The sequence below is a fragment of the Rhinolophus ferrumequinum genome, chromosome 6 (genome assembly GCF_004115265.2).
Source record: "Rhinolophus ferrumequinum isolate MPI-CBG mRhiFer1 chromosome 6, mRhiFer1_v1.p, whole genome shotgun sequence".
Taxonomy (NCBI): Eukaryota; Metazoa; Chordata; class Mammalia; order Chiroptera; family Rhinolophidae; genus Rhinolophus; species Rhinolophus ferrumequinum.
Genome location: NC_046289.1, coordinates 2,860,904 through 2,876,216, shown reverse-complemented (window position 1 = coordinate 2,876,216; position 15,313 = coordinate 2,860,904). Strand labels below are relative to the sequence as shown.

The window sequence follows — 15,313 nt, the reverse complement described above, 5'->3', positions numbered from 1 at the left end:
ATATTTGTTTTCACCACCAAGACTTGTCATGTGAAAGTGGGCTTGGCTTTTTAAATTCTTTCTGTATACAGAGTTCACATGATGCCTCCTTGCATGTAGCAACAATTTAGTTCTCAGCCTTAGCACGTCCTACGAGTTGGTGGTTCAAGTGTATTCTGTCCCATCTCACAGCCCCTGCTGTAGCTGAGGGACACATTCGCAGCACCAGGAAAGCTGGCTGGGCTGTGATTAGCTGTTAAGGATGTCCTGGGAAAGCCTGCGGGCTCCTTGTTGCCTAGCCGGGGCTCTAGAGCCATACCTCCAGTGGGTACCGATTTGTGGGTTAAATATTAGCACCTCTTACTTTTTTATTCTTTGTGGGAGAAGAAAACATAAGTGGAAGTCCTGTTACTACCTTGGGTAACCCCTGGGGCGCGCCCCCACTTTGGAGGTCAGGGGGCCGTGCACCAAATCTATTCCATATCACGTGTTAGAATGCCGCCTCCCTCCCTGTGGGACCAGGGACACCTACCAAGCCAGAAAGGGTGCCACACCTGCTCTAATGGCAGCCTTCATTAAGCATGCCTGTCCATCATTTACTAATTACCGGCTTCCCTTTAGTAAATGTGTTTTTAGAAGAGTAACACGTCCATTCTTATCTCCGCCTCCTTGGTGTTATACCATATGCCATGGGTCAGTGTCTTCTCGCCTCCTCTCGCCCTGCAGGTTTTCCATGAGTATGCCCATGCATTTTGCTCCTGCTGTCGTTAAGGCTTTACCTTGACATAATAGGGAAGCATCCCAAGTTCACGTAGCAAATCAGCGAAGATACGGGGTGGAGTGGGGCGGAGCTAAAAAGATTTATACAAACATGAGGTGCTTGTCATATTGTTTGTGTAGAAGAATATTAGAATATTATAGCTCTCAACTTTAAAAATAATAAAAGGAAGCATTAACAAATATTAAGAATGTTCTCCAGCCTAAACTGTGATAGCCTCGTTTCTATTCTTTTCTCTTAGATCAGCAGTTTTGATGTAGTATCGGACTTTTTGGTGGTGTCACAGGACATTTCCTGGCAAGTGTCCTTTTTACACCCTTTCTAGTTAAAAAGCCCTGTCACTGGGCAACTCCAACAGGCTACATTTGTGCTGTTTAGTTGATATTCTCTGTTGGGATCAAGATATGTTCATTAATAGGTTCTGAAACAAGTATGTCAGTATTATTAGTCTGTGTACAATTCAAAATTAAAGTAAGCCACTGTCATGCATGGGCAGAATTCAAAATCCATTATTATTATTATTATTATTATTATTATTATTATTATTATTATCTCTGTTCTGCATCACAGAAGTAATTATAAGATTTGGGTCAAATCTTAAGGTCATGGTTTATTACTTAAGAGTCGGGCAGTCTTGAATACCAAGCACCTGAAGTGTAGTCTACCAACAATGTCGGTCCTGGTTAGTTTTTAACATTTGGTTTATGTTACATGGATAATCGGAAGAGTAAAGTGAAGTACAGATTACAGTCTGTCATACCTTTTTTTTGGCTTTCAAGATTAGCAATGCTAACTTACAAAGACTTTATTTTTTAATTGCAAATCAATACATAAAGGCATAAAGCATATTCTTTCACCACCTCCACTCATTTTTATTCCCCAGTGGTGCAGTCCTCTTAACACAGCAGAAAGTAAAGACTTTTTCAATATGCTGACCAATAAGCAGCTAAATTAATTTGCATTCAAAAAACATGGAACTATTTGACAGGGACTAAGAATGCAGTATTTTTATTGTGCTCAATTTCATGGTTATCATATAGATTTTTTTTAAATAGTGAAATTATTTTAAGAAAAAACATAATAGCCAAATGAAGTTTTAAAAAGCAAAGAGAGCTCATGAGATTATAATCATAAACTTTTTTATAAAGTATAAACAAATATAGTATTCTAACACCTTAGCTACCTGGAAACCTGGAAGAATTGACATAATTTCCAGAAAGTTGAGATTTTCTTGCCTTTTAGAGGAATTTTAGATGGAAATTATATGAAAGAAGATTTTACCCTCCTCTTCTTTGTTAATCATAATAGATTTGTTTTAGTGTTTTGGTGACAGTAGGTCTTTTCTCTGAATGTCAGTTGAATGTCAGTTACTATACTGCGTTTTAAAAGTGAGCAGGGCTTTCGGGCCTTTCGATGTGTGGAAGATTTCTTTGACATCACCCCAGATGACCCCAGCATCCGTCTGAGTCTCGATGCCCTTGTGTCAGAGTGCATTGTACAATCACATGTGTGCTGTGCCACGTCCCCGCGTGGTGGCCATGGGCAAGGCGTTTTAGCACTCAGGGTCTGTCATCATCTCCACCTGGTGCAGCCGTGCCTGCCCGGCTCTGTGCTTCCAAGGTTTCATGACGAGGTGTGCCCAGTGGGGTCACCTGGCACTTCTTAGAAGCCTTGCTGAGTAGGTCCTGAGTGAAGGGGGTCAGAGTGGCCCGGAGGGGAAATGAGGACGTCTTAGTCCTCTGCAGTGCCGAGCGTGAGCATGTCCGAAGGTCCCAAATAGGCAAGCTGTGCCTCTGTGACTGCCAGAGGAACTCAAACAAGGTGATCCCTACGAAGCAGAGGGAGGACTAAGGGCACAGACACGAGGTCTGGAGTCAGGCGAGGAGGCAGTCCACAGAATGACAGCTTTTCATTGGAAAGGCTGGTCATGTGAATGTTAGGGGACCCAAACACTGTAATGACTGTTACTTGTGTAAAATGACTGAACAGCCACTGAGTAATCACAGTGTTTGTGAACCACATTTTGGTTTCCATGGTCCCCTAAGTGTCCTGCAGGCGTTGTGCCTTACCCCCTCACCCAATCCCTGTGCGCAGTACAGGAATCGCGGGGACACAAAATGGGTCAATTCAGGTTTGGGTATCAGGGACAGAGGGAACTGGAGAGCAGTCACCTGGCACCTGCTCTCCAAAAGCATCTTGTTGAGGAAGAAATCGTAAGCTAGCTAGGTACCTGTTGAAAGCAGCAGGAAGTGCTAAATGGCTGGCTCAGTCTAGCACATCTTGTCTAACTAGGAAGTAAGGACTGGCCTGTAGAAGAACCCAGAACAGGAAGTGGACAGGTAGGGCTGGAAGGCAAGAAGTGTGGGGAGGGCTATCGGGAAGAAGAGGCAGTGAGCATGGGCAGATGAAAGCAGGAAAGTCCAAGGGCCCAGGAGGTGTGCCTTGGGTGCAGGCTGGTGGGGGGCAGTGGTCTCAGGACCCCTTCACACTCCGCAAAACCGGGTAGGCCCCCAAAGAGCTTTTGTCTATGTCGGTTTAGCTACAGACATGGACCACGTTTGAAATTAAACCACACACACAAAAAGTTAAGTATTATTAATTCATTACTAAAATAACAAACCTGTTACTTGTTAACAGAAATAACATAGTGTTATGAAAATACCATGTTTCCTAAAACAAAAACAAACAATGAGAGGGTGGCATTGTTTTATATTTTTGCAAATCACTTGAACGTCTGGCTTCTTGGAGATAGCCAGCTTCTCCTGTGTGCTTCTGCATTCTGTCTGCCGCCGCATGTTTTGGTTGAAGTGTAGGAAGATTGGTTGGGAAGAGGAAGAGCGTCTTAATAGCCTTCGGGTCATTGCGGACGTTTTCTTTGCTATTACACCAGAACTTAACAGATGGGTATTTTCTTGAAGGAATCGGCAGTGTGGAATCTGAAATCATATCACTAAGCTGTTTACATTTTATGACACTAAAATCCAGAGGATTGTCGTGCCCTTCGAAGTGCTCCTTTGTCCTTGAATGAGTGTAGCGCTGTTTATTCATTCCTTGGGAAATACTGGTCACTGAGTTCTACAAATCTCCTGAGACATTTGTAAATCACAGACACATTTCAGTATGTTCATCAATACCTGCTGTCGTTAGCATCAGCCTGATCTCTTCCTCACCCAGAGGAAGCTGTCAAGCTCACAGTGGCAGACAGAAGTTTCCCAAGCTTCCCGGGATTCTGGAAAGGCATACAGAACTCCATTACTTCCCAGCCATACACTGACCCTCTAACCCTGTTTCTTAATCTTGTTGTATTGTTGTGAAGATGACACGAAAAACTTGTGTAAATGTGTATAAAGCTTTTAGGATGGTACCTGGCCCAGGTAAGCACTCAGTAAAAAATAGTGGTGGTGGTTGTTATTAGTGATTTTCTATACTGCTGTCATCATAGGTGATGTGTGATGACCCAACCCCAAATGGGGAATGAAAGGTGCTTTGTGGAGCAGCAGGAGTTTATAACAGCTCATTTTGGCAATCTCCAGACTCCCCTGTACGTCTACAGCACTAGCAGACCTGAGGAGACGTCCTTCCCGTGTCCTTTTCTTATTTTGCCTGTACCTGTGATCTCAGTTGTCATGTTGGTGTCAGTGTCCACGGCCCTCACCCCAGGCCGGGGCCTGTGTATCGCCTCTTGTTCCGTTGCCCACACGGTGTTGGCATGTGATAACTGGCTCTCAGATAGTATTTGCTGAATGAACACATTTAGAGGGAATTTATTCTGAACTGCTCTCGATGTAGTCTCAGAGTTAAGAAGTATAGAAACTATCATATGAAGCATATGTTCTGAGCAGTGACTAGTGTTTTTTTCTTTTCATTTTCTTTAAGGAATGTTTAACCTCTAATCACCCCACCCCATTGCTTTTTTTCTTGAATATCTATTAATTCAAAATAAAAATAGTAGAAGGCTTTAAAGTGTTTCACAATAATTTGGGGGCAAGCATTTTTGTGATCAATATTCTTTGCTTTCTGCTTTTCAGATGTTCCTCCTGCTGATCAAGAGAAGCTTTTTATCCAGAAGTTACGTCAGTGTTGTGTCCTCTTTGACTTTGTTTCCGATCCACTAAGTGACCTAAAGTGGAAGGAAGTAAAACGAGCTGCTTTAAGTGAGATGGTAGAATATATCACCCATAATCGGAATGTGATCACAGAGCCCATTTACCCAGAAGTAGTGCATATGGTAAGTAATTACAGCTTAACCAGCATGTCCCAGCCCTGAGGTACCACCAGGACTCGGAGATCCTAGAATAAGCTGAGACATTTGAGCCTAACAACACTTCCCACGAAAAAAATCCTCCTGTTCCAGAATTTGTACTTGTGCCTTGAAGAATGAAAATCTTTGTAATGTGTCCTGCATTATAGTGATAATAACAGTGAGAGAAATAGAGTGCCTTCAGGGGACCAGCTGAAGTGTTAACTCATGTAACTCTCACAAGTGCTCTATGGGGTAGAAATGTTAGAACTTTTATTTGTACTTATTATCGTAGCCTCTTTAAATTGTTTCTTTTTAACATATATAACATTAATATAATAATGCCCATGCATAATAATAGAAGTAAACATGTTGTCCACACATGTACAGGAAAATTCTAATGATGGGGTGGAGTGAAAATAATGATGTAGGCAAGGTGGTGTCAGGACAGTCCATCCTGATTGGCTGAGCCAGTTGTCAATGCCGGTATCAGGACACACCCCACTCTGTCATCCGCCAGTTCGCTCATTGTTGGTTTCATTCAGCTCCCAAATCTCAGACCTCTTGGGTCTCATATTTCACAGCCTGTTTTCAGGTCTTTTGCAGGCTGTCACGGTGACCTCAGTCCCACCTGGAAACACGTGATGCCTAAAGTTACTAAAACTCTTACTGTTTGACACTGAACTTCATTTTTCTGTTGAGTTTTTTTGAATTGTTGATGTTTTATCTGCCTTTGAAATTAGTACTCCCTCCCCAGTTACTAGGGAGTCCTTGTTGCTTAATATAAAATTTTAAATCCTGACTTTCATTGAACTCCTTAAGTTCCTGATTTTTCCCCCAAAGTTATATATTTCAGAATTGACTTGTTGACCTAAAGTATGTTTATTTCTCACTTTAGTATGTTCGCTTTGGAAAAAGAAGGTGAAAGTAATGTTCTTGTGTAATTCACAGTCTTGTGTCAGAAGTTGCGATCAACTTAATTGTTTTAATTTATTGTTATTAACTCTTAAAGTTCAGAATTTACCAGCGTGTGGTCATCCTAGGGCTGCAAGGGCCACATAGGGCCCTTCCCCAAATTCACACCTGAAGAATAGTCGTAGGCACATATACTGAGCAGTAAATACTCTAAAACCTTACCCATTCAGACTAGGAAAATTGGGGAATATCTTTTTTTCTCTCCTTAATTTCAACTCTCAATTACTTTGGAAGGCCTTCAAACCCTAGGATCACAAAAGTTTCTAATATTATATCCTAATACTTTCATAATTTTTTTGTTCACAATACACTTTATAATCTTCCTGAACTTTTTTTATGGTGCAGGGTAGGGATAAAACTGTCTTCTAAAATGATGGAAAAATCGTGTATTGAATATTCCATTTCCCCCGTTGATTTTAAATGCTTTTTATCATATAATTATATTTATTTTTAATTAAATGTATTAATATATATTAAATGTATAAACATATCAATTTATTCTACATTAAATCACATGTATGGAAGGGTTTCTGTTTTTAAGGAGCCTTGGCTGCTGGCAGCCCCTGAGTCCCACTCTTAACCCTAGAGGGGAGTCTGCAGAAAACGAGCGTTCAGTTGGCCTGGTTTGCCTCAAATGCTTGCCTTTGACCCAGTGTGGCCCGCCTGCTTGAATCAGTCTGTCACTTGCATTTATTTCACAGTAGCAGTATGCATTCGCAGAATCACTTAGGATACTTAAAACCATTAAGACTTCTTTTTTTATTAAATAATCATTACTTCTCAAAAAAAAATTTTTTTTTTAAAAATCATGACTTTTCTTCTCCTGGTCAAAATCGTGTCCTAACTAGGTCCTCTTCCTGCTGTCCTCACTTTGTTCCCCACCGAAGATCAAGCCCGGCTGCAGTGTTGGACAGCTTGCCCTCCAAAGCATTTAGCAGACCCTGAGCACCCACTGTGGGCCAGACACTGTCAGGGGAGGAAATAGCGTGGAGCCATATTTCTGCCGTTCCGAAGTTTTCCTGTTTGTGGAGAACAGGCTTCAAGTAATGCAGCTGGTTGTGTGTCATTGTAGGTTATGGTAACGTTGTGAAGGAAAGTGTAAAGGAGTGGACACAGGTACAAGCCTGCCATATGCCCAGGTGGTGGGAGAAAGGTGCAGAGAGAAGTCTGTATTTGGTGAATTAGACTGGCCCGTGAAGATAGGTGCACAGGAGGTACTTTCTGTGTCACCAAGAGCACAGAGGACTGTTCACTCTTTGCTCTGCTCTGATTGGAGGGGGTGAGGAGAGAGCACAGCCATTCCCTTACCTCCAGTTTGTCTGGAGCTGTTGGGGTGCAGGGCGGGGTGGTGGGCAGATAGCATATCTGGTTCACTTGCTATTGTTTTGTTCTGGAGACACGGGCCCTTGATGAAAGGTATAATGAAAGAAGAAAGAGTGTGGTGGGGGTGATTCTGACCTCTCAGAGGTTGCGTGGCTGCAGAATTTGAGCAACCAATAGGACTCCACCCCGAGCAGTGCCTGGACCCAACGTGGCAGGTGGAAAAGATGGGGCCCCTTCGTGGCTTCATCCAGGGGCCCTGGTGTGCTTGCCACTGACCCAGCACCCAGCGGCGTGCTTGAAAGATGCGTGGGTGTGTGTATTTGTGTGTGTGTGTGTGTGTGTGTGTGTGTGTGTGTAAGTGTGTTGTCATGCTGTGTTTCCCCGAAAATAAGACCTAACCGGAAAATAAGCCCTAGCATGATTTTTCAGGATGACATCCCCTGAACATAAGCCCTAATGCGTCTTTTGGAGCAAAAATTAATATAAGACCCGGTCTTATTTTCGGGGAAACATGGTAGTATTTTTAGAGACATTAATTTCCATATGCTTTGAAGAATCCAAAGCTTTAAAGAATTGTACTTCTTATGCTTACTTCTTTTAAATAGATTACCTGTTAGACTGGACTACTGCATGAGTTTTTAACAGGTTTAGAGAGGGAACTCACATGCCATACAATTCACCCATTTAAAATGTACAATTCTGTGGTTTTTAATATAGTCACAAGATTGTGTAGCCATTATCACATCTAATTTTAGAACATTTTCGTCCCCCTAAAAGAAATCCCATACCCATTACTGGACACTGCTGTTCCTCCCTAACCCTTCCCCCCCAGCCCCTGGTGACAACTAATCTTCTTTCTGTCGCTGTCGATTTGCCTAACCTGAACAATTCACAGAAATGGAATTATGCAGTATGTGGTCTTCTTTCACTTAGCATAATGTTTTCAAGGTTTATCCACATTGCAGCCTGTATCGGAGCTTCTTTTCATTGCTAAGTAGTATTCCATTATATGGTTATAGACCACGCTTGATTTATCCATTCATCGTTGATGGACATTTGGGTTATTTCTGCTGCTTGGCAGTTATGCATAATGCTTCTGTGAGCATTCGTGTACAAGCTTTGGTGTGCATATATGTTTTCATTTCTCTTGAGTATTTACCTAGGAGTGGAACTGCTAGGTTACATGTTAAATCTATGTGTTTAATGTTTGAGGACCACCAGACTGTTGTCCACAGAGGCCACACCATTTCACATCCACCACAGTGTGTGACGGTTCCAGTTTCTCTACATCCTCACTACACTTGTGATTGTCTGCCGTTGATGACAGCCGTCCTCATGGGTGTGAAGTGGTGTCTCACTGTGGTTTGGCTTTGCATGTCCCTCATGGATGTGTGTTTTTATACATGATAGACTTCAGTCCTAGAATGTAAGAAAACCGTATAGATCATCTAGCCTGACCCCTTTATCTTCCAGATTAAAAAACTTAGGTTCAGGAAACGAGGATGAAAAGGAGCGGTACCCAGGGGTAAACTCCTGGCATCTATATTCTCAGGCCTAAGTAACAAACTTCATTATCTCTTAATTTCAGTCATTTTTAAAAATATAACCAGCCATCTGTTTTTTTAATTGCATTATCTAGTTAATCTGTTTTTTCAGACATTGGCATTTTTCTCATAGTTAAAACACTGATAGCAAAACCAAGGAGCCACTTTTTTCACGGAATACCAGTTTTACTTGAAGAATGACTGACAAACTGGTTATTCAGACTTGAACATTTAGCAAGCATTTTCTCAATAAAATGAGAATGTCAGTCTCAGGAAAACAACTGACAGTGTTTGTTGTCGATGATGAAATTCGAGCTTTCAGATGAAAATTTGAATTTTGGAAAATTTGTGTCTGTGGGAACCTCCTCTTCTCGGTGCCACAGCCTCTCCTGCTGGGATCGGGGGCGAGATGAATGGGTGGGAGCTTTTAACACATGTGACATGTTGAGTCCCCACTGGAAGATCTGCATAATTCGTGACCAGTAATTTCCAGATGAGCAATAAATGATGTTTCAGAATCACTCACAGGCCAGAGAGCCATTCATGTACACGACAGCCCCACTGAGGCGGTTGAAGGCTCCACAACAGCGAACCTTTACCATCTCTTGGCTAGTTTTGGTGTAACACCAAAGAAGTCCAGTCACCTGAAAGGGCTGTTAGTCACCCCTCCCTCTTCCGGCTACATGTCTGTGGGAGACGGATGTTTCTTCCTCTCTTTCAACCAAACCAGCATTCTAAACGCAGGAGCAGACATGAGAAGCCAGCTGTTTTCTATAAAGCCAGACATGAAAGAGGTTTGCAAAAATGTAAACCAGTGCCACTCTTCTCACTGAGTTTGTTTTCGTTTGGGGAAATATTTATTATGAGTTCTTTTATGAAATAAATAATATTAGTTGTTAAGAAAAATTATTTTTTATAAATGTATGTTATTTGTATTAAGACATAATAGTTTATTATTTTTAATGACTTAATATTTTTTTAAAAATTCTCTGGTCTAATTTCCAAAACAGTCAATATCAATAGCTATAACTCTCTTAAACAAAAGCTCTTCAGGGTCCTCAAGAATTCTTAGGTGATTAAAGGGGTCCTGAAACCAAAAAGCTTGAGATCCGCTCTTCTGAAGGAGTGCCCATGAGAGGCCACAGCTGGCACCACCGGGAGCTGGTTAGAAATGCCTCCTCGTGGGCCGCGCACTGTCACCTGGTGTCCAGGTCTTCTGTGCCAGGAGCTTCAGAATCACTGTTGAGACGAACCTTCCCGCGCTGCCCGCCTGACCTTAGAGCCCTCATAGGGGGGCCCAGGACAGGTCTCTTACCGGCCCAGGCCGTAAACTACCCGAAAGGAAGACTTGCGTGCTTCCTCCTGTCTCCCACGGAAGTCAGCTCACTGCCTGCCCGCCGTTTCCTAGGGGCTCCGAGAACAGTCCCTGATGCCGCGTTTTCTGCATAGACGGGTGCACTAAGACTAGTGTCAGCAGTCACAGGTGAACATAAGCTGAAGGGCAGAAAGGGGTTGGTTAGGTCGACGGCAGAGTGAGTTGGGTGGCACACCGTGGCCTCTCCAGTTACCCACACGTTCCGTGCTGGGTTATAAGAAGACAGTAAATAGCGGTGGTGTCTGCCCTACACCGCCCCCCTTGTCTGGGAGACTGCATTCAGAGGAATACAGTGCAAACTGTAAATAGTAGCTGCCTTTGGGTGGTGTGATTATGTGGATTTTCCCCTTTTACTATATTTTTGTAATTTTTGAAAATTTTAATAATGATTTTGTCGTCATCAAAAATCATTAAATATGTTTTTCTTTTTGAAAAAACAAGCTCTCCATATGTAGTATAATAGTACTGTTCTTATCAGGACCCATGTTGGATTTCCAGGAAAAACAAGTTCACATTTTAATCAGTACTGCTGGTAAATGTCTTATGCTTCACTTAAGGATTGACGTGGGACATTCTCCTTCTTCTGTTTTCATATCTGATATACATAGTGTGTTCTGGGAAGTATTACTTGTTGTAAGGGAATGGGAGAGGAAAGAATGTTTTGAATTAAAGAAGGTGGCATATTAACCAGTGAAGCCTCAAGGAGTGTACAGATTTTCAAGTGATGATTTAAGTCGTGCATTCCCCTTTTTGCTCAGTTGTTTTTGCTTCACCAACGTCACCATAACATGTGCACTGACATCAGCAGATTAAAAAAACAAAGTTCTTTTGAAATCCAGAGAATGATTTTTCTACTTTAAATAGTAATGAGCCATTTCTTGGAGATTTGCTCTTATTTCGAGAGAATTTCCCATTGTATTGTTTGATGTTTTTGAATTATAAAAGAAATGCATGTTTGCCTTATAATAAGTGAAATAAATACAAAAACATAGGAAGTAAAACTTCATCTTTTTCCTGACTCCACTCCCCCACCCCCCAATTCTACCTATACCCATCCTGATCTCCAACCGAAACTTTTTTTTTTTTCCCAAAAGGCTACTAAGAAACTTTTGGGGGTGATGGATGTGTTCATTATCTTGATTGATAGTTTCACAGATGTGTGCATATGTTAAATGTATCAAATTGTACACTTTAAATATGTACGATTAATTATATGTCAATGATACCTCGGTAAAGCTGGGGTGTTTTTTTTTAAGCTCCTAAGTTGATGGGTATTTCTTTGGTCTAGAAGCTCAGTGAAGAAATCCTAGACACTAGGGACATTGTCACCAAGAAGGTTTGGGAACTTAATGCCTAGTAAATATCTTTCCGTTACATTTTTTTAAAAATTAATTTTAATTCACATACAACAAAAATCACTCTTTTTAGTGTACGCTTCTCTGAGATTTGATAAATACGTGTAGTCCTGTAACCACCAGCACAGTTAAGATAGAGAACATTTCATTACCCTCTGAAAAAGTTACTTTATGCTACTCCTCTGTAGTCAGGCCTTTCCCGTCCCCATTATCCCTGGCCATCACTGGGCTGTCCTCCAGCCCTGTCATTTTGTCTTTTCCAGACTGTCACATAAGTGGATTCATCTGGTGTATAGCCTTCGAGTCTAGCTTTTTTCCCTTAGTATCGTATGCTTGAGAGTCATCCATGTTGAGTTATCAATAGTTCGTTCCTTTACTTGCTCAGTAGTATACAGAAGTAGCACAGTCTGCCCACCCATTCCCCAGTTGAGGGATATTTGGGTTATTTCCAGTTTGGGACAATAAAATTATAAATATTCATGTACAAGTTTTGGACATAGGTTTTTATTTAACTTGGGTAAACACACAGGCGTGGGATTGCTGGGTTGTATTGTGTCTGTAGCTTTCTGAGAAGCTGCCCAACCATTGGACAAAGTAGCTGTACCATTTCTGCACTCCCACAAGCCGTGTGTGAGAGTGCGGATTGCTCCATGTCCTCCTCAACATTTGGTATCAGCAGTCCTTTTATCTCCTTTTGGCTTTAATTCGCATTTGCCTAATTACTAATAATACGGTTATTGAGTTTGAGATGACTTTCCATATCCTGGATGCACATTGTTTGCCACTTCTGTGATTTGCAAGTGTTTTCTCTGTGGCTTATCTTTTTATTTTAAGTGTCTTTTACAGAGTTTTTGATTTAGATGAAATCTAATTTATAATTTGTTTCTTTCATGGAAAGTGCTTTTGGTATCATATCTAAATAATCCAGAGGTTTTCTCCTAAAAGGGTTGTAGTTTTACACTTAGGTCTATGATGCACTTTGAGGTTCCTTTTTTTTTTTTTTTAACATGGATTTACAAGTAATTATATTTATGGAAAACTGTTTAAAAGACTAACCATTCTCCATTGAATTGCCTTTGCACCTCTGTCAGCAATCATTTGACCATTTTTGTGAGTCTTCCTCTGCATTCTCTCTTCTGTTCCATTGATCTATATATCTGCTCACCAATCCTGTCTGCATTATTGTCACCTCGTAGTAAATATTGAGATCGGGTAGAGTGAATGCCCCAACCCCGTTCTTCTTTTCCCAAATTGTTTGGCTGTTCAAGTTAGTTTAACTTTCCATATAAATTTTAGTACCAGCTTGTCGTTATCTACAAAATACCTTTCGGGGGTTTTGATTGGATTGCATTGAATATGTGGATTTGGAGAGAATTGATATCTTAACAGTATTGAAGCTTTTGATCTATGAGCATAGTGTATCTCCCCATTTTGGTCTTCTTTGTTGTAGTCTTCAGTATGTAGACCCTACATGTATCTTTTTAGACTCACAAATAAGTATTTCATTTGGGTGTACAATTGTAATTGGGGCTGTTTACTTTCTAATTCTAAGTATTTATTGTCTGTTTTTCCTGCAGTTCCATCAGGTTTTACTTCATGTTATTTGGTATATAAATGATAGTATTATTTATTAGTTGAATTGATCCTTCATCATTATAAAGTGGCCCTTTTTTTCCCTGGTAATTTATCAAAATCTACTTTGTCTGATGTGAATATAGCCACTCCGCTCTCTCGACTAGTATTAGTGTGGTTCGTTTTCCTTCCTTTTTCTTTTGACCAATTTCAATCTTTATAGGTAAAGTGAGCTTATTGTAGACAGCACAGAGTTGGGTGTTGCTTTTTTGTTCAGTCAGACAATTTCTGCCTTTCGATGGGGGTGTTCAAGCCATGTATTTTCTATGTGAGTATGGATATGTGGGGTTTAAATCTGCCATCTTGCTGTATTTTCTGTTTGTCCCATCTGTTCTTGTCCCCTTTTCCTCTTGTTCTGCTTTCTTTTGGATCGACTGAGTACTTTCATGAATCCATTTTATCTCCTTTGTTGGCTTTTTAACTATAACTCTTACTTGTTTGATCTCAAGTATTTTGCTTTTCCAGAATATGCCTTCCACTTATCACAGTCTCCCTCAAGCGATAACATGCCAGTTCACACAGAGCATGAGAACTTGACAACATACTTGCATTTCTCCTCTCCTAGCCATACATTTTACCTCTTCATATGTTATAAACCCCACAACATACTATTTTTTTAAATAATTATCTTTTAAAGAGATTTAAGTAATTTTTACTACCTTTTCTACTTCCCCAAGTACCATTTTTAGTGTTCTTCTCTCCATTGTGTAGATCTAGAAATCCATCTGGTGTCAATGTCTTTCTCCCTGACGACTTTCTTTAGTACTTCTTGTAGCGCAGGTCTACTGGTGATTAATTCTTTCAGTTTTTGTCTGTCCAAAAAAGTCTCTCTTTTGTCTGTGATTTTGAAAGGTGTGCTTGTGGAGTACAGAACTCCAGGTCCAGGTTTTATCCTTTGCCGGTTTTGCTCCACTGTCGTCTTGTTTGCATCATTTCTGATGAGAAATCTACTGCCATTCCCGTTTCTGTTCCTCTGCACAAAAGGTATCCTCTTTCCCTCTGGCTTCTTTTAAGATTTTTTCTTTTGTGATTTATAAGCAATTTGATCATGATGTGCCATGGTTTCCCTCTTCTTGTGTTTGGAGTCCGTTTATAGTTTTCATGAACTTTGGAAAAGTGGTCCTTATCTCTTCAAATACTTTTTTCTGCCCCCTTCCTGTCCTGCGGGGACGCCAGTCACGTACGTGTATATTAGGTTTCTTCGAGCTGTCCCCACAGCTCACCAGTGCTTTTTCTAGTCTTTTTTTTCTTTCTTTCTTTCTTTCATTTGGTAGTTTCTCTTGCCATCTTCAAGTTCACTAATCTTTCCTGTGATGTTTTATCTGCTGTTAATTCCCACCCAGTAAAATTTTCACCTCACACGTTGTAATTTTCATCTCTGGTAATTTATTTGTGTCTTTTTTATAACTTCACGTCTCCACTTAACTTTCTGAACACATAGAATACTCTTAATGTCTTTGCTACTTCTAACGTGTCAGCTCCAAGCAGTTCAGTTGATTGGTTTTTCTCTTATTATAAATGACATTTTTCTGCTTCTTTGCATGGCTAGTAATTTTTTATTGGATGTCTGACACTGAATTTTGCCTTGTTGAATGCTGTTTCCTTACATATTTCTATTAATGTTCTTGAGATTTGTTTTGAGAGGCAGTTATGTTACTTGCAAACAGTTTGATCCTCTTCGTTCTTGCTTTTGAGATGTGTTGGGAAGGACCAAGAGCCACAGTAATTCTATGGCTAATTATCCCCATGACTGAAACACGGACCTTCTGATTACAAGCCCAGTGCTCTGTAACTTGGGAAGTTTTTCAGTCTGGTTGGTGGGACCAGGCACTGTTCCCAGCCCTGGGCGAGTACTGGTGTCTTCAGTCTTTTCAGGAGGTTCCTTTCGGGGGCCCCGGTGCTCTCCTCACATAAATATGCTGATCAGTCCTCTGCTGTCAAGCTGAGGGGGCCTCTGCTATCTCAAGTGTTCTCTCTCCTCTCTGGGTCTTTGCCTTGCAAATTTGAGACACCTCTGTCTGCGGGGCTCCCCCAGGGTTTTTTCTCCCTGCGCTGCAACCTGGAAATTCCACCCAGGCAGGCAGCTGGACACTTGTGGGCTCACTGCACTGT

At 41.1% G+C, this 15,313-nt stretch overlaps 1 protein-coding gene across 5 annotated transcripts in view; it reads left to right on the top strand.

Moving 5' to 3' along the window:
* The window catches only part of PPP2R5C (protein phosphatase 2 regulatory subunit B'gamma), a 138,432-nt gene that overhangs the window by 79,292 nt on the left and 43,827 nt on the right, over positions 1–15,313 (top strand). For all 5 annotated transcript variants that reach the window (XM_033109536.1, XM_033109534.1, XM_033109535.1 and 2 more), the window contains one exon: positions 4,786–4,985. In XM_033109536.1, the coding sequence (XP_032965427.1) occupies positions 4,786–4,985 (200 nt within the window). The remainder of the gene's footprint in view (positions 1–4,785; positions 4,986–15,313) is intronic.